General features: G+C 47.5%; 1 protein-coding gene across 1 annotated transcript; it reads right to left on the reverse strand.

Moving 5' to 3' along the window:
* Window positions 1-1162: 1162 nt before the first annotated feature.
* Window positions 1163-2798, reverse strand: PtA15_5A821 (uncharacterized protein; the record flags this gene model as incomplete). The annotated part of the gene is made up of 7 exons (XM_053169624.1): window positions 1163-1204; window positions 1293-1348; window positions 1424-1738; window positions 1814-1893; window positions 1961-2076; window positions 2157-2297; window positions 2370-2798. 7 exons carry the CDS (start codon window positions 2796-2798, stop codon window positions 1163-1165), a joined length of 1179 nt encoding a protein of 392 aa, XP_053020802.1.
* Between the last annotated feature and the right edge of the window lie 16627 nt (window positions 2799-19425).

Consider the following 19425-nt stretch of genomic DNA (forward strand, 5'->3'; position numbering starts at 1 on the left):
TCATCGTCATACACACAATTCCCTCCTGAGCTGGGAGGCGGCAGAAAACTCCAGACTACATATTCCGATACATAGTGCAACAACAAACAAATTGGCATATCGTGGTGGCTTGGCCTGAGGCTGCCTCACATGCAGTAGGGAAGTTGGTGAGTTTTGCAGAATCCCTACAAATCAAAGCATTGATATGTGGCAAAAAATGTGCAGATGGAGTTGGATCAAGGACTTACGCACCTTTGATTCTCAATCAATGGACATGTGTGATGCTTGAAACACTTTCCTTTGCAAGAATTTGATCCACAGACATAACAGGTGGCAATTGGCTTATCTACTATGAAAAATTGAGGAAAGGAAACACGCAGGTTTCAAATGTCATGAATTTACCCCCAGTTGTAATAGCAACCCAGACATGTGGTGAAACTTCTGGATGACAACAAATAAACATTGTGCAAGACTGCAAGTGGAGTATTGCCATATGCCTTCCATCATGGTGTTTTGAAAGATGTTACTGAATGCCACCTGGCACGGATTTCCCCAAATTATCCTATGGTGTGTATGATGGAATGATGTCTAATTTTTCCACTTAAACAGCTGCCTTAAAAAGGGGGGTAAATGTTTTTTTGTTGCTTGGTGGTTTTACAATTGAACACAATTCCGGCCAGCCTGTGCGTATACAAAAATATCTAAATCCTCATGTCGTCAAAGCAGACCCGCCAATGACGAAGCGCAAGCACATGGGAAGATAGATCTTATGAGGAGAGATTGAAGCAGTAAAAAAAAGTGAGGTCTGTAGACGTAGCACAGCTCTGGGATCTGTCTTCAAGCAGATATACACGCGCAAATCACTCTATTTAGGATGAAGGGGGGAAATCAAAATCTGATTTGCGCACAAGTGTTTGGATATATGCTATCTATGTGTTACAAGTTTATATTTATCATCTACAACAACGACTGGAACAATTATTTTATTATAGTATTGTAAATTGGAACCTAAAGGGAAAAAAATCTTGATTTGTACTTGTGCTTTTCAGCTTGCTTGTGCGTTGCCTCAAGGTTTTCCTCTTTTATGAGTCAATTTGGCTGCGTTTGTACCAGAGTCACTTGTCCTTTTTTGCTAGTTCTTCCGGGTGCTAGTTTTGGGGTTTCTTATCGGTTCAGAGCCTCCTTAGAATGTAGAGTTCGTCCATTCAGTTTGAGCGAGACCGACCTATGTCATTGATTGTAGGAGCAATTGGCATAACAGGTTAGTTGTTTTGTTTGAGGGATATCGAAGTTAATGAGATGTCACTGCTAACCCGATAGTTCGCTAAATCGAAAGCCACATAGAAGCGTTCCATAGCTTTCATACCCACTGCAAATGTGCCGAAAACAAAAAGGAAATGAGCGTGCGCCCACGATTGCCATTAGTAGGGAATAAGAGGCGTACAAATGAATTTGGCTTCTTGGTTGACAGTGGTTTGGAGTGGGCTGACGTAGCCATATCGATAGCCAGGCTCGCCATCGGTGATTACACCGTCGGGTACCAATTGAGCCTCTGGACATAGACACCAACGAACATCCTTGGCAGTGAAGCACAAATCTTCCATCTCCGCGACCGAAGAGCTGGGGATCTTGAGCATATACTTGTTGATAGATCCGGATGGGTTTAAAGATAACCACGAGTCATCCCAAAGCGCTCCCGGGATCGAAAGAACGTATTTATCGAATAAGTCTCTTGGCAAAGCTGGTGTGTTGGTGTAACCTGGATCCATGAATCTTTGTCAGGAAAATCTGGACAACTGAGCCAACCTTTTGTGATAAAAAAAAGTTTACTCACTTGTATCGAAGGCTCCCATGATACTTTTTCCGGATAACTCATCTTCACCATAAGAAATGGAAGCGGACCAGTCCCAAGTGCTGAGAAGAGGGATTCGGGTACTTTTAGTGACAAAGTCCACATTTCGATTTGCGTTGCTAGACTTACCGGTAAGAGCCACAAGGGTACCAGGTAAGGTCGCCAACGAATCTGCTGGAATCTACTCCACCAATTGTGAGAATTCCATTGGGATCATGCTCTTTACGGGTTGGCATAAATGATATCTGAGCATCAAAAAAGAACAGGATTGATATCAGGTTCTTCAACTTCATTTTTCTCTCTGACAGCTAGATCAATAGCTTACCCCGAACATTACTTTCTCCAACAGTCCGCGGTCATACATCAACCCAGTCGGGGTCAGTAGCTGTCCGATGTTTTCCTCGTTCCGTGGGTAAGATTCGGAAGATAAACCAAGTCCCAACAATCCATCAAAACCTTCGAACCCCTGCTGGACAAGAAAGAAGTTGGTCCTCGCGTGTTTGTTTTGACAAGGGACAAATATGAAAGGACGACGTACCACAAGCTTTGTAACATTGCCAACGGTCGTGTTAGTCAATTTAACACTATATTCGGACTCGCCAAGGGTAATAGTATCTGTCACGAGTTTTCCGGTAGCGTTCCCGAATCCGTAAGGAATGAATAGCTGTTGATGAAGATCATATGTTGATTCGGTCTGTTTGTATTGTACAACGCTTCCGGTGTACGTGTTGGCAGACCCGGTGGCTATTCCAAGGCTGTGATACTCTGGCGGCGATCCGAATCCTACAGGTATAGTGTATAGGTGTTTTTCGTTGACGATGGGAATTGAAGTCTTGATTTTCTTCTTCTGCGAGGTAGAATCACCGAGACAAGCGTTGAAAGAAAGGAAAAGTACCAAGATACAAAAGACAGATGCTGGGCATCCTTTCAGGTGCGGTGTTGCGGTAGAACGAGTTGAAGTGAGCATTGAATGGAGCAAAGATAAGGGATGGACTATAAATATATATTTAAGAAGGGTAACTGCTTGGCGACGCAATTCTGGGGAAAGAGGTCTGTGTTCAAGGAGCAACTCTCCATCGGGTATTTATGCAAGCACTGTCTGCACTGGGAGAGAGTGTACGAAACCCTTATCAGAAGGAGTAGATAGCTAGCCGCTGAAGCACGGTAGATTCAGGAAACAGTGGTGTTATTGCATCTTGGTGATGAGCTCAGATTGGGAACGCACAACGTGGGCATGGGGAACAGCTCGGAAGTTACAGCTATCGTCGCAGAAACTCGTACAGGTGGATATGGAGAGCATCAAGTGTGGTATATTTTTCCAACAAATCTCAAGACAGCCATTCGGCCTACTGTAACACCGATTTGGCGAGGGAGAGATAAAAAAGACCCGATGTTTAGCTCAAACTTGATAAGATGAGACAAGTTTGGGCGGAGGGCATTATCAAATCATCACCCCGCGGATGAAGAAATTGCTCAACGTGGTGGCCGATGGTGCAATAATGATGATCAATTGCGAATCGCGTACAAGCTATCGAGGTGAAATTTCTTATCGATGCAGAAAACTGAAGGTGAGACCACGCCGAGCTACTTATACAGCTGGAGGGCCTCCGACGAGCATGTAGCCCTTAAAGATGAGCTTATCATCAACCTCAACATTGGTATTGAAGAAGCCTCAACGACGACGCCCACCTGCCTCAGACAGCAATTATGCCTGCCATGCACCAAGCGGCATCAGATCAGTAGAGCCGGCTCCCAAAGAAACTGAGCATGTGCCCAGAGGTGTCGACACGTGTTCTATTTCCCAAAGGTCTCTTATCCGAATTCTCGCAGTTTACTGCCTTGCGGACGATTCCAGGCTTGTTTCGAATCTCTTTTAGAAAGTTTTCGACGCCGTCCACTCTGCACCAGCCCGCATGATCTCGAAAAGTTAGACTCAGATGGACTGAAAATTGCCCGCGACAGATATCGGTTGACTTCCTTCGATTTCAGAAAGACGGTCAAAAAGTTAAGCACTTCTCCATGGTAATATAAAGCGACTTTCTAGAAAAGGTGGACTATACCCCTATGGATGGAGCAGCCCTTTCTTTTACTCACTTCAGTACACAGGTTACAGGACAGACGCGCCTCTAGTAGATTCTCGCTTAGATGAGAGATAGAATGATCACATGAAAGGATTGCTGCTCGGAGTTTCACTTCAGCTTTCGACGATTTGCGCGGTAGATCTCAAGAGTCTCTCTCTCCGCTCGGCCAGACTCTTCACTGCGCCGTTTCGCTGCCGGCGTACAGCAAGGATTTTCCGGGAGCTGCGGGTCAGGAGTGAGCACGAAACTCCCTTTTCAAGTTTTCTTCAGTTTTATCTCTAGGATTGCGTGCTGCTCGGCTCCTATGAGGCGGGGCGCACTGACTGCTCAATCGATGCCTGTGGGGCGGCATCCACCGACGCAGCACGTCAGGTTCTCACGGGAAGGGGAGAAGAGGCACACCAAGTACTCAAGCTTATCAGACCCGCCCGCTCGAGCGGGGAGTCCTAAAGAGACCCGCGTCCTCCCGGCTCAGACCTGGTTCCAGTCTTAGTGCTACTAGCTTTGTAAATGTTTCCTCTCCGGTTGTTGACTCGTGAATTTTGAATGGTTAGTTATGGTAACATGAGATTGGGCAGTAACAATCCAAGCCATGAGAGGATCAAGTTGCATGATATAGAAAATATTGAGTAGTGATCTTTCAGTACTTGAACGCGTAAATGGACGACGGGAAGTCCTCCATTGGCCATTGACATACCACACTGTGAAAAGAGCATCCAGTTCAGAGAGCACTTGTAATAGTAATAGTATTTACATAGGCACAAAAAAGAAATGGCTCCCACGCGGGGTGATGGGTTGATTCCACACGGGCCATAAGATTCAGCAAAAGGGTGTGCAGAATAAGGTGTTGATACACGGCGGACGCACTTTTAAGGTTTTTCGCCGAAAAACCTTCGAAGTGAGGGTTCTCACTTGGAGGACCTCCGAAGTCGCCGTCCTTCGGATGATCTTGGAAGAAAATCCGAAGATTTTCCGAAGGTGGGGCAAAAACTTCGAATGACATTCGAAGGTGACAGAAATATCCGTCCGACCACCGGGTTGGACCGGATAAAACCTAATTTTTTGACATCTCACTCTACTCCGAAGTACATTGGGAGGAAGGACCCTCCCCTCCCAATATTCTTCGGAGGACCTCCGGAGGACCTTCGAATGCCGCTGACTTCGAAGGATCTTCGGAGGCGGAGCCCTCCCCTCCCAATATTCTTCGGAGGACCTCCGGAGGACCTTCGAATGCCGCTGACTTCGAAGGATCTTCGGAGGCGGAGCCCTCCCCTCCCAATATTCTTCGGAGGACCTCCGGAGGACCTTCGAATGCCGCTGACTTCGAAGGATCTTCGGAGGCGAAGCCCTCCCCTCCCAATATTCTTCGGAGGACCTCTGGAGGCCCTTCGAATGCCGGTGACTTCGATGGATCTTTGGAGGCGGAGCCCTCCCCTCCGATTATTTTTCGATGGACCTCCGGAGGACCTTCGAATGTCAACCCGTTTGATGGAGGCGAGTGGAGCCAACATCCATGGCGAAGGGCATCGCTCACCTGGACCAGTCTCCTCGACATCCCCCACCAGCTCCCCTCCGCCAACGAAGCCACCGATGTTGTCTCAGCAGGAGGACACCCACCCAACGGTAAGCGGGTTATTTTTTCTTCCCTCCTTGCTGACAAGAAAGAACTCACGTTCTTTACATGATTGGACCCAATAGGCTCGCGAGGAGTCCTGCGACGGGTCGCCGCCTATCGGCCCCCAACAAGACGATGTGGTGTCGCAAGAAGACGACCCCGGCCCCCAACAAGACGATGTGGCGTCGCAAGAAGACGACCCCAACCCCCCCCCCCCCCCCGGCCACCGAAACGCAAGTCATTCTTGGATAAGTTCGTCGAACAGACAGACAGGTTCTTCTCCGGCGACTTTGGTGACGACAACAATGGAGGCGACAACGTCCACTTGCCAAAGGAGGAGCGGTCGTCACGGGTCAATCAACTAGCTTCGTCCGGTTCGTCGGCTCATTTGACTCAATCTCCCCCGACACCGAAGCGAGTCAAGACCGACAGTCAACCCAAACCTGCGACCCCAACCCCTCCAACCTCACCACGCGACCTGTCAATGGACCAGTATCTCGAATTGTGCCACATTGAGGCTGAGGACAAGGTGACTCGAGCTGTGATTGAGAATCATTCGCTCTACCACTGGACTATCTTCAAGACCACCTCTGTCAAGACCCTCTGCGACCTCGGGATGCGCTACGGGCCTGCGGTTTTGCTTACAGACGGCGTCCCCGAGGCCATGAAACGACTCAACCAGACCTGACGTGTTCCCTCCCGCACCCGCCACCACCCCCACTGCTCATTTGTTTGTTTAAAATGTCCTGTTACCCCTGTGACCAACACTGGGTCGCTACGCTAACCATAGCGGTTAGCGTAGCGTAGCGCAGCGCGAATGCGCTATTTTTTAGCGTAGCGTTAGCGCAATTGCACGCATATGCGCTAACGCTACGCGCACGCGGTGCGCAGCTATTTTAGCTGATAGCGTAGCGTTAGCGCAGATGTGCGCAATTGCGCTAACGCTACGCATGCAAGGCGCAAAAGAGCGCGCGCTACGCTGCGCTACAGCGCCTTTAGCGGGAAAAAAGGGCTTTTTTTCCGCTAAAAGCGGTGTAGCGCAGCGCAGCGTAGCGTAGCGACTGTAGCGGCGCGCTAACGCTAACAAAGAATTGGCGCGCTGTTAGCGCCGCTGAAAATTAGCGCAGCGTAGCGGCGCTAACAGCGCGCTAACGCTATGCAAAATAGTTGGGCGCTTTTTGCCGCTACGCTAACACGTAGAGCTGAAATAGCGTAGCGACCCAGTGTTGCTGTGACCCACCCCCTGCAATTCTTGTTTTGTGCCATAAGCTCATGCCCCCCTTGTGTGTTTATGATGTATTTATTTCTGCTGATGTATTCTATTGTGCTTGCCTCTATTACCAATCCTGCTCTCTCTTGGTTTGACCTGCAATCTCCTGCAAGCTGATGCAATCTCTGTGTCTTATTTATTGATTTCTTGTGAATTACTCTGATGGGAATATCATGCTTATACAATTTCCCTCTGAAGAATACTTATCCAAATTACCTCTGAAGAAAAATAAAGAAGTCAACCAAAAAAACTAAGTTCAATTGGGCTATACAAAAGCATTCAGACTTGCTTGCACAACAATGATGGAGAGAAATTCCCAAGCTAGCTTCATAAATAATGATTGACATAAAACATGCTACACCCATTAATGAAATGTATGTGGTGAACAGCTACATCCTTTGGATGAAATGGTTGGGGTCCCTTGTATGAAATGGATGGGCTGAAAAATTCTACATAGTATAGGAACATCCATTCAAATAAACAAAGACATTTTAATCACTGAGATCATCAGGCTCATTTTCTCCGCGCCACTTCTGGAGTCCCTCATGTAATGCGTTCATCATGAGTGATTCAGGAATGTATTGTGGCTGCAAAGAAGATTCATGGCGGTGGATCTGACCCTCATGATGTGCAAAGGAATTCAGCAGATAACTGTTATAGTTTGTGTGTTGGATGTGATGACACACAGATGTTCCCTCCTGTCGCTTGTTGACTGGCACTGCGCCTTCAAACATATTGCAGCCTCCATCAAAGCAGTTATGCTGTACATTGAGACAACACTTGACCACCTGTTTGTAATTGTCAGGAATCAGCTTTCTCTTGAACTTCTTGATTATTTTCAGTGGATCCTCATGTGTTTTTTATATCAGAGGGACTTACAGGGACAGGTACAATGGTTGATGTGGAACTTTTGGCCAGCGTCCACATTCGTGTATGATGATTTATCTGCCCACGTGTGCATTCCACTCGACGCAAATAGAATCGATTCCCTGGAGTGACCTCCCAAACTGATTGAACACACGCTATCACATGGCTATTTTGGGATCCTTGCTCCTATTAGCCACATAAAATGGATAGTGTTGTTATTACTGGTTATCAGTGGTAGTATTTTATGAGTGTTTTGCATCTTTGCTCACCAAATAAAACATTCCCTTGTAAATGGTTTCCTTTGAATTAAGTTTGATTGAAGAAACTTGCCTGATTCTACTGTTTGGGAAGTTTAACCTCAGTGCGGATGGGATTTGCTCTTCATCATATGGATTCACTTTGGGATTGTGTAAGTAGGGGTATGAAATAATGTGGTTCACTGATTTTGAGTTGTAACCAAAAGAGCGTTGAATATGTTCATTCTGTGCAAATATGTTTGTAATTTCTGATGATGCTTGGAAGTATTCTCCTGTTTGACAATCATAAATATAGGCACCAGAGAATAAGAGCCTCTCTACATGATAATTGCTGAATGTGAGAGCCAGATCATGACTGGGAGCTTGTCTGTTGGAATGAATAGACGCAGTGCGGACTATGCCATTGTAACTCTCAAATTTCTCTGTGGCAAACAGAATTGGTGGTCCAAATCGCCTGATTGATTGAGGGAGGTGTAGTAGCATGTGAATCTTTGGTTTATTTGACCATCTGCCTGACATTTTAGATATGTGATACATAAACTGCCGAATAACAGCTGTCAGTTCTTGTAAATACTCTTCCATATCTTGGATGGTGGTCTGAAACACCATACTTGCTATGTAGCACATTGAGAACCATAGATCCTTCATGTCTTCTGTCATATATGGGAAAAAGACAAATGAGGCCACCTGCAATATTATTCAAAAATCTTTCCCAATGAAGGATGCATGGTGAGCCATCATGTAAGTGGCCTGAAGAGGTGGGAAATTGAGTGCATCAGTATTGAATGATCGTAATCTGGCTTCCACTTCTTTGAGGTGCCTCTTGCTTAGCCGATTTTTCATGAAGTCCGCCAAAAGGTATTTCACACAACCAAGTAGGACTACATGTAGTATTTCCACTGGTGTGTCATTACAAACATCAAAGGAGGCAAGTTCTAGGTATGAATTGAATATTCGTGGTCGTGCATTTGTTGCAAGTTCATTGATTCTGATCCTTTCATGTACCTTCTGTGTGTGCAATTCAATCAATCTATGGTTGATTTGGTCTTTCAACCCATACTGTGCAGTTTTGGTTAGGAATTCATTCTTGGTCTTTGTATAATATGTTTCCCAAAGATCATGAGATCGAGATCTAGTTTCATGCCACTGTCTGGAAACTGGTAATTCTGGGAGGCCAAAGAAAGATCGTAGAAATTCCAATGTGCACCTCTGGCTTTTGGATTGCACGCTCAGATGGCACATTCTGCAAGGATTATTTGCTTGGCCAGGATTGGGTGTGCTGGTAATTTCAGCTGCCATTGGTGAGTCCGCCAGGAATGCCAGAGGGACAATCATATACATCACCTCCTGTTTCATACCCGCGTCATATGCAATGCCACCTGCATTTGCCAATGTGCTATGTGCATTTGGTATAATTTCAGATTCAGATGTCCTTCCTGAAAAGCCTTCAACATTTCAACATATATTAGACTTACTTTATTTCTGCTACAATTGGCTTCCCAATTTCCAAGGCTGATGCAACATTAGAGGTGGCAACAAAATGACAATTATACTCCATATTGGTCATTTCTGGATGCAGGCCACCTAATGTGAAGTAGTATGAAACATGCTTGTTCCATCGTTTGGACTGGTTACCTGAGGTGTCATCCGAATATAGGGTGATGGGAACATGGCAGATGACCCTGTTGTCTGCCCTATTTCTCCATTCATTTGGAACTGGGATTGGTTTGGAATAAGTTGGCATTCCATGTTCTGTCATTAGATACAGATTCAAATGAGGTGATTAGTGAACATGCACAACCATGTGAAGCATGATATGTGAAAGGCAGCTTACCCCATATCACATTGCCACACTTGGACATCAACAATTCTCCAGATCTATGAAAGATCTCCTGGTAAGTCTTGTTGAATAATCTGACAGGTATCTCCTGTAAATCTTGGTCATGATACCTGATGTCTGGCCGTATGTAGCAATGGAATTTTCCTTCTTCATCTGGATGAGTGAATTTGGGCCTAATACACTTTGCGTATAAATCATTTTCTACCTCAGTGACCTTCTGGTAGAAAAATATTGGCACCAAAATGTAACTATCTGGTGATCCAATCAATGTGATTGGCTCAAAAATATAGTAATGTTGGTTTCCTACTGCAGCCATCTGCACACGGTGTTGTCGGGGGAGGTGTTCACGCCATTTTGCACTTTGGTACAATGCTCTGATGTTCTTACCATTGGTGTCATGTGGGTAGAATTGTAAATGTGGGTGTACTATTGGATTAGCCAATTCCTGGAAGATGAGACAAGGCAGGTCAGCACTAGGTCACTATTTCAGAACTCATCAACAGTCAACAGTCATAAATCAAAAGAGGCCCACGTGTCCAATAATATCCCTCAGACTCAGATAATAGCAGGTGTTATTGAACACTGACACATGCTGTTTTAATTGAACATCTAACGCTTTCCTAATCAATTCCCGGTTTCTCTTGATGCTATCCCAGTGTGGGAGTTCTATGCCACACACAGTCAATATGATATGTATCTGATTGTACATTGTCCGTGACAATCAATTATGAAGGTGCCCAAGCATGAGAGCAGAGACTGCATACTGGTGAAAGGTATTGATATATATGGCCATGCCAAGCAAAAAATCAGCCATTATCTATTGAAACTATTGATGATGATGAGACATAGCTGTGAAATAGACAGCTTACCTCCTTGGATCTGAAAGGGAACCAAGAGGAATTTTTGCATGCTTCTGCAAATTGATGATCAGGGAGAGGTGCATCTTGACTAGGGAATAAAACCTCTTCATCCATCAATCCAGCCGCCAATGCATTGTGGACCCAGTGTTCCATTTCTTGGGGTCCACAAACAACTTCATGTCTTGCATCCGATCCAAAACCAAAAGCATCTGAATTATCCATATCCACCTCCACCCTTTGGGAATGGCCAGGTGGAGAGCCCTCAGGCAGAGGTGGAGGCAGAAACTCTGGACCAATGTCAACATGCAGCTCGGGGGGGTCCTGGGTCCAAGTGTGCGGTATTGATGAGGCAGGTTGTTGTGAACTTTGTGAAGAATGTGCCATCTGATTACGGAAAGCCTGTACTTCATTGAACTTTCTTATATGTGTGGAGGCTTTAAGATGTAATGGAATATTTTCCTCCTTGGCCCATTTTGATTTACACATAATGCATCTGTACCTGTATGTACCATCAGGATACATGTGATGCTCAAAACCTGATCATAAACCAGAAAATATCAGCAAGTTCACCCAATTGGTGCAATCAGACCCAACCCTGCTTACCAGTGTGAATGTTTGGGGGGGCTGTGGGCCAACCCCAGGGACTTTGTGGTAGCATGGCAAAAACAGAACTAGGATATTCCCAAGCAAGCTTTACTTATATGCAAATTTGATAGTGGAAATGGGGCAAATGATATACGGTATTTATGTGGGGAATTGGGAGGAATGAATGCCTTTATTTTGACTGTGTTTTTGAATGTGTTTTGTGTGCCTTTATTTTATGAAAATGTACTTTGAAAATTGTATTTTATCATTATCATAATTCAGACAGAGCTTGCTTTTATAAGAAAGGGAAGCCCCTGGACTTCAGTTGATGCACGATCCGCCCCTCTTAGCCGCGCAGTCCGCAGCGCCGCGCCGCCATGAAACCCCGACTCCATCGGACTCAAGGAGTCCAAACACTGCCACGTCACCAGGGGACCGACCCATCACCGCCACTCGAACTCGATCGGACTCCACAACGCCATGGTGCAACCCAATCAGATGCCCCACCCAAACAGTTTGGCGCAGCCCAACTCAATGGCGCAACCGCTTTTGATGTCGCAGGCAACCCCAGTGTCGCAGCCCCTTGGTGGGCAGCGATCCTGGGACGAGTTTCAAGGTAATTACGACCCTTTGGGCACCCATCAAGACTACAGCTTAACCCCCGGACATGACCCACGCCTCATCCCCGGTAACAACCTCTCCGGACACCCAGGCCCCCCATTTGGAAGCAACCCCGCCTCCTCCGTCGGAAACAACTCCCTTGCCCTCAGAGGGCCCAATCATCCTCCTGGTGAGTATTGATCCACTCACTCACTCCTTCCCCCATCTCATCTCCAACCCCCTCCCCTTCAGCTGAAAGCGTGTCAGGTTCCAACCCCCCAGACGTGCACAACCGACCGAGCAAGGCAGGACCCCAACGCACGCCCACAGTGGCCCGAACTGGCGCACCGGCGTCCCCTTACGCCATGAATCCGTTACCACCCGAACCCCATCAAGCGTGGTCGCCAAGCAGCGCCAACTTGAGGCAACTGAGTCGATCCTCGCAATCAACTGCCGGACGGTCTGCGGCCCTTTCGCCCGAAGACCTTGAGGAGATGCAGGTGGCCCTACAAGCCATCGAGGGCACCTTTTCCCTCAGTCCCAAGCTGATGGAACGGGCCCAGCCCCTATTTCAGGTGAGTGATCGACCTTCTTACTCGGGTCAGGTAGTCTGTTGAAGCCTTCCAGATTTGCAGATGACGCCAGAAGCCCGCAACATGGCCATACTCCTATTGGCCCTCCATAATGGCCTCAATCCGCGCTCGACATCCGTTGGCTCAATCACTATTCCGGACGAAACCGCTTCCCCCTTCGAGTTCAGCAACCTCTTCAAGACCCATCTCCGCGAGACCGTCCAACGAGTGTTACTCCGTGAGGACCTTCGATCTTACGGCAGCCGCGCCGCAACTCGGTTGCGAGTCAATGAGACCCCGGTCTCCAAAGCCATCGTAAGTCTCTCCTCTCTCAGTATATTGCAGTACATTTTCTCACCTATCTCTCAACAGGGTGCAATTGAGAGTGCGTTGGCAGAATTCCGCGCCGCGCACTTACCGCCTTCGGGTCACGATGGCCCCGAATTGAAAGCACTTGTTACCGAGTACGTGAAGCAAGAAAAACCCGCCCTGGCTCTGCTCATCAAGGTCGGTCTCACGGGGGGGGGACCCCCTCCAAGGTACCCAACCTCTATTTGCTCATTGCGCACGTTTACTCGACTTTCCACCCCGATTTCAAAAAGGCGGACAATGTGGAACTCCTACCGTGCCAGGCGGTAGGCAGAGCGTCGAGGGGATGTGTGCTTTTGAGGCTGCCCTCGTGGGTGGTCCGGAAAAGTGATGAGGATCGTGTAAGCGAAGAGGTAAAAGGGTATTTTACGACGGCATTGAGCGCGCGTCGGCGGTTGAGGTGTTTGAGAAGAGGGCTGGGGATACTGCCGGCAAAGTGATCAGGAAAAGGGATCAAGGGAAGCTCAGGGAAGATGAGGAAGGATCAGGATCAATAAGGTTTGATGAATTTCTGACTTGGATCAGTACTGAGTTCATGCCGCCCCATCCTCTGAGTTTGGGCTGAACTCAGAGTCTGGGGTTTGTGACATCTAGCGGACCTGTCATGATGCCCGCAAACTTCAAAGACAAAACAAAACAAAACACAAAACAAAACCAACCCTCCACTCTGAAACCTACCAACGCGCGCAAGAGGAGAAATAAACAAACAAACAGGGGAGGACAGGAGAAAATAAAACTGAGAAAGGAAACAAAGAACAACAACTAGGAAAAAGAAGAAAGAAAGGGGGGGGGAGGAAAGGATCTTGAAGAGAGAGGGTTTGGGGATGAGAGGGAATGAGGTAAATCTTGAGATTGAGAGGTCTTGAGGAGTGAATTATTGAAGCCTTGGGGATGAAATCTTGAGGGTCTTGAAGTCTTGAGGATGGAAGAGACTCTTGAGGGGTGATTGTAGGTCTTGCTACTCGCTGGGGATCTCGCTGATCAAGGCTGGTGGCGGCGGGAATGCTTCTGACTAGCGGAAAACCAAATGGGGCACCACATCCACCCACCACTTGGAGTCTGTCCCCAGACTCCTTTGAAATTTCTTGCGGCTGGAGAGAGAGATCTGAAAAAAAAAAGAAAAGCAAAACGGGATCCCGCGGATGGCTCACGAGTGTGGCTAGAGTAGAGCTTACAAGATGACGGTAGTATCTACCCAAGGTGCATACTTAAGAAGGGGACTTACTTCTGGTCTGCAATGCCCCACCAGAACAACCCAAATGGGAAGGCCTTGAAGCCGTCAGATCGGAATGATTGGAAAAGGTTGAGTCAGAGAATTGAGGCCGAGCTGGGATCAGGATGTGAAGATTGGAGCGTGTTGAAATGAGCGGCAATAACGGATCTGGAGTCAAAGCAGGGGTTTGAGGCGAAGGAGGGATCGAAGAAGAGGAGTCTGAGGTCTTTGAGTAATGAGGATCGAAGTGTGGGAACAGAACGGCATCATCAAGCGCCCGGGGCGACTCTGAAATGCTAGATAGAAAAGGGGGTAGTTTAACCTCATCTCGGAGGCGAGGAAGCGGAATCGGATGCTTAGCCGCCTGGCGGAGTTGGCTACTAGAACGCGGATCGAGAATTGGAAGCGGAGAAGAACAGGGATGTAGTTTAACCTCTTCTCGGAGGTTTGACGGTGGAATCAGAAGCTCCGCCACCTGGCGGAGCTGGTTACTAGAACAGAGATTGGAGATCGGAATCGCATGCTCCGCCATCTGGCGGGGCTGAAGACTAGAACAGAGGTTGGGAATCGGAGTCGAATGGGAAGGAGAACATAGTTTAACCTCGTCTCGGAGGCCGGAAGATGGGATCAACTGCTCCGCCATCTGGCGGAGTTGGCAACTAAAACGCAGATCGGGAGTCGGAAGCGGAGGAGAGCTGGGACCTAGTTTAACCTCTTCTCGGAGGCTAGGAGCATGAGAAGGATCTGATCCACTTGGAGAAACAAGGGTAGAGGCAGAAAAGCCAGGAACAATCAGATTGGCAATCTTCTTAAGCACTTGATCCACCGCCTGTGCAGATCGAACAGAACGCAGCGGAGAGCGGGAGTCGGACGGGGCGGGACTGGCAGGTCTTCTGATTGGGAAACAATGGTATGAACGGGAACTGGGCAGCGCCTTACTCCTCCGCCCAAAAACTTTTGCAGAGTCGAATTGAAAAGAGATGACAATGCGGCGGATAGGGCGGCTAGAATCAAAGGATATTTTAGCGCCACTGGGAAGGAAAAGACTTTTTCCCTTCTGTTTGACCAGCGCATCCTTCCTGTCTCTCTGAAGATCGAGGCAGCGGCTAAGTCGGTGACCTCTGTGGTGGCAATAGTAACATACGAGTGGCGGCCGGACAGTGAGATTGACGGCAGAGGCGGAGATCACTTCCTTCAAACTTGGCTCCACTTTCATCTTCTCTACGACCTCAGATTCAGGACTGGGTGATCTAAGGGACTGGATAGCTCGTGTTGAGTGCTTGGAAGACTCGGGAATAGCGCTCCAATGCTCTTCTTCAGACTCCAGGGCCATACGAGTGGACTGGGCTAAGGACTATAGGGTGGGGGAAAGAAAACTCCTCGGATGGCGAAGGAACTTCCACACAATTCGACTCTTCCATTAATTGTTCAGCAGGATCCAGCTTGCAGTCTTTGTATGCTTTATCCAAATCAAGGGCTGGCAGCTTAGGTTGTTCGATGTGGTGAGACCAATCAACTCTCAACAATGTCAAAATGGTACAATTTTATATAATAAAGCACATTATAAATTACATAATAAATAACTTTAGTACAAACTCTTTACAATAAATCTTTTTACTCAGATTTCACATCTTTTTTATCACCCAGAAAACCTGTGATACTCCACTCAGCAGGAATCAATCACGCCACAAATTAGCACAGTTAATTATTATTTTCACACAAAGATTCATGCTCATACTAGGCGCACAGCCACTTCAGGCTGTTTTGTTTTCACACATATTTCCCCTCAAAGATTTGCATTCACATGTTGGTAAATCTCATCTTAGACGTGATCATCTTTCCCAAAGTAGTCATTTTATTTCACAGTATATTAATTTCATTTCACACTACATTAATTTCTTTTCACACTATATTATTTTCTTTTTCACACACTGATTTTTTATTTCACACTACATACCTTATTGTACATCACCAAAACCACTCTCAGACGAGTTTTCATCTATAAAAGGAGGCCTTCCTTGCCCCTTCCTGTTTCCTTTTTCCCCATGCTTGCACTAGATAGTAATATTAAGAGATTACTTCTGCATTCATCACTTTATTATAATTAGATCATCATAGTTAAGAGTTAGATCATAAATTTAGAAATTGATAATTATAACTTGCCCTTGATAACAAACCCAATCACGTCATTTATAACATCTCTTTATGCGCACAAAACCTGGTTCTTAGGTTCTGAAAAAGCTAGATAATAGAATACTTCAGCAGATTGCGCCACACTATAAATTCTAGTGTACATTCTCCCAGAGCTTATTCAAGGAAGGCAGCCCTTCAAGCACCTGTAGCCTAAACTTACCTAGTTTTTGCTATTTCCCTTCCAAGCTCAGATCACGCCTTGCGCAGAAGTTCCACATCGACAAAACAAGAGCCCAAAAGAGAATTCATAGAACAAGATTCGCCCGGCTTGGTCTCTTCGCGAGATTCTAGGGCAAGAGCAGATGGATATCCTTCAGCAAGAGACAAGGAAGCGACCCGACCAGAAAAGGAGAGCCGTCTAGTGGAATCCGCTTTGGTGTGATTCGGATCTTCAACAGATTGTTCAGAGGAATCCAGCTCGGTGTCCGTGTCATCATCGATAAACTCTGTTGCAGCACGACAATCAAAAAACCAGGTCTTGTTTTCTTGCGCTGAAGAGGGAAAGCGAGCAGCCAGAGATCGTCGGCAGACCCAGAAAAAGGCTTGAGAGCAAAGATCGTGGATGTCTTGCGAGTTCCAGCCTTTGTTCCGGAGTACATATGAAGCAATCGGCTCGAATGATTGCCAAAAAATCGGATAATCTTGCGGCCAATAGATGTATTCTCTCGCTGACCAAGATTCTAGCAATTCTTCCAGTTCTTGAAGAGGGAGGCGAGGGGTTTCAGCTTGTCCCCAGTACGCAAGCATCGACACTTTCAGATCTGACCATCTGCGATGTTTGAATCCGTCGAATCTTTTTATTACCCCAAAGACTTCGTCTGAACGGATGAAAAACGAAATCTTCCAGGACATATCGTATTCCGAGGTGCCGTGCCTTTTGGCCATCGTCTCATACGCATCCAAAAAACTTTTGACATTTGCGCCGTCAAAATCCAGCGCTAGATCTTGATAGTCGACTTCGATCGGAGCTGGACAAATTGCGGCCACCATGAAAGATTGACTAGCCCCTAAAGAAGAGAGCAAACAGATCCGAGTGGCTCACGAGCGTGGCGATCGTAATGCTTCGACAAAAAAAGCGTAGACAACCCGCGGAGGTGCACTGTTGGGGAGGACTTACTTCTAGCTCCCTGTGCCTCCACTACTGAACACACCCAAAAAAAAAGAATTAAAGACTCGGATCCGTCCAGGAAAAATCACCTAAGACAAAGAAAGCAAGAAAGAAGACCGCCAAGCGTCTCAAACCGTCCAAAAATCGGCGAGACTGTAAATCTTGAGGTCGCTGGTTCGATCCCGGCTTGGGGGACCAAATGTGGAACTCCTACCGTGCCAGGCGGTAGGCAGAGCGTCGAGGGGATGTGTGCTTTTGAGGCTGCCCTCGTGGGTGGTCCGGAAAAGTGATGAGGATCGTGTAAGCGAAGAGGTAAAAGGGTATTTTACGACGGCGTTGAGCGCGCGTCGGCGGTTGAGGTGTTTGAGAAGAGGGCCGGGGATACTGCCGGCAAAGTGATCAGGAAAAGGGATCAAGGGAAGCTCAGGGAAGATGAGGAAGGATCAGGATCAATAAGGTTTGATGAATTTCTGACTTGGATCAGTACCAAGTTCATGCCGCCCCATCCTCTGAGTTTGGGCTGAACTCAGAGTCTGGGGTTTGTGACATCTAGCGGACCTGTCATGATGCCCGCAAACTTCAAAGACAAAACAAAACAAAACACAAAACAAAACCAACCCTCCACTCTGAAACCTACCAACGCGCGCAAGAGGAGAAATAAACAAACAAACAGGGGAGGACAGGAGAAAATAAAACTGAGAAAGGAAACAAAGAACAACAACTAGGAAAAAGAAGAAAGAAAGGGGGGGGGGGAGGAAAGGATCTTGAAGAGAGAGGGAATGAGGTAAATCTTGAGATTGAGAGGTCTTGAGGAGTGAATTATTGAAGCCTTGGGGATGAAATCTTGAGGGTCTTGAAGTCTTGAGGATGGAAGAGACTCTTGAGGGGTGATTGTAGGTCTTGCTACTTGCTGGGGATCTCGCTGATCAAGGCTGGTGGCGGCGGGAATGCTTCTGACTAGCGGAAAACCAAATGGGGCACCACAACGACGAATTCATTCATAAGAAAGTTCCCGCCGGCGCCAAGATCCGCTTGTCCTACCTGCGCTTCATGGCCAACCGTAACCAAATCACCCAACGTCGACAATTGACCCGGAAGCAAATCTCCTTCTGGGACAATATTGACGAGGACCTAGTTAGAATCAGGAAGAAGTCGCCCGCATACGGCGTGGCGTACTCTAAGCTCATCCTTGACCTCGACCAACAACTCTGGGACGGTAAGAAGACCGTCCGCGATATCGACGACAACCCGGCCGAGAACCAAGAGCCCCCTTCCGAAGAACAAATCATGGAGCACGTGGCCTCCATTGCTGAAAATCCACCCCCCCCGGAAGTTGTATTACCTCCCAACTAAAACCCTATCCCTTTCTCTCTTTCCCCCTTCTCTCTATTTCCCCCTTTCTCTTTCCCCCTTCTGTCTCTCTCCCCCCCCTTCTGTCTCTCCTCTGTACGTACAATGATATATTAGCCGAATGAGAAATACACGCAGCGATATCCCAAGCAATTGTGAGGGGCGGGCCCAAGGGCCCGCCCGATCCCGGAGCATTCTGTCCAATCAAGCCCGATCGGGGGAGCCCGATCAGAGGTGCCCGATCAGAGGTGCCCGATCAGAGGTGCCCGATCAGAGGTGCCCGATCAGAGGTGCCCGATCAGAGGTGCCCGATCAGAGGTGCCCGATCAGAGGTGCCCGATCAGAGGTGCCCGATCAGAGGTGCCCGATCAGAGGTGCCCGATCAGAGGTGCCCGATCAGAGGTGCCCGATCAGAGGTGCCCGATCAGAGGTGCCCGATCGGCGGGGCCGATCTGGGGAGCCCGACAGGACGCACACTTCGAATGGCCTTCGAAGAATCTTCCGAGTGCCTTCGAAGGCCAGTTCAAATGCATTCGAAGCCTCTTCGAAGTCGCTATTCGAAGGGGCTTCGAAGTAGCAATACTTCGAAGTTTTTCCGAAGGCCTGGCGAAGGATCTTCGAATGACATTTGGAGAGCCTTCGGAGGAAGGTTTTCCTCCGAAGGCTCTCCGAAGTACATTCGAAGTTCCATTGAAATCTTCCTTCGGAGGAACTTCGTCAGATATTTTGACCAAGTGCCGACCGTCCGCTGCTGCTGGCGGGTACTTTGGAGGCTCTCCGAAACACTTTCGGAGATACTTTGGAGTTTTGCGTC

Source organism: Puccinia triticina, chromosome 5A (assembly GCF_026914185.1).
Source record: "Puccinia triticina chromosome 5A, complete sequence".
Lineage (NCBI taxonomy): Eukaryota > Fungi > Basidiomycota > Pucciniomycetes > Pucciniales > Pucciniaceae > Puccinia > Puccinia triticina.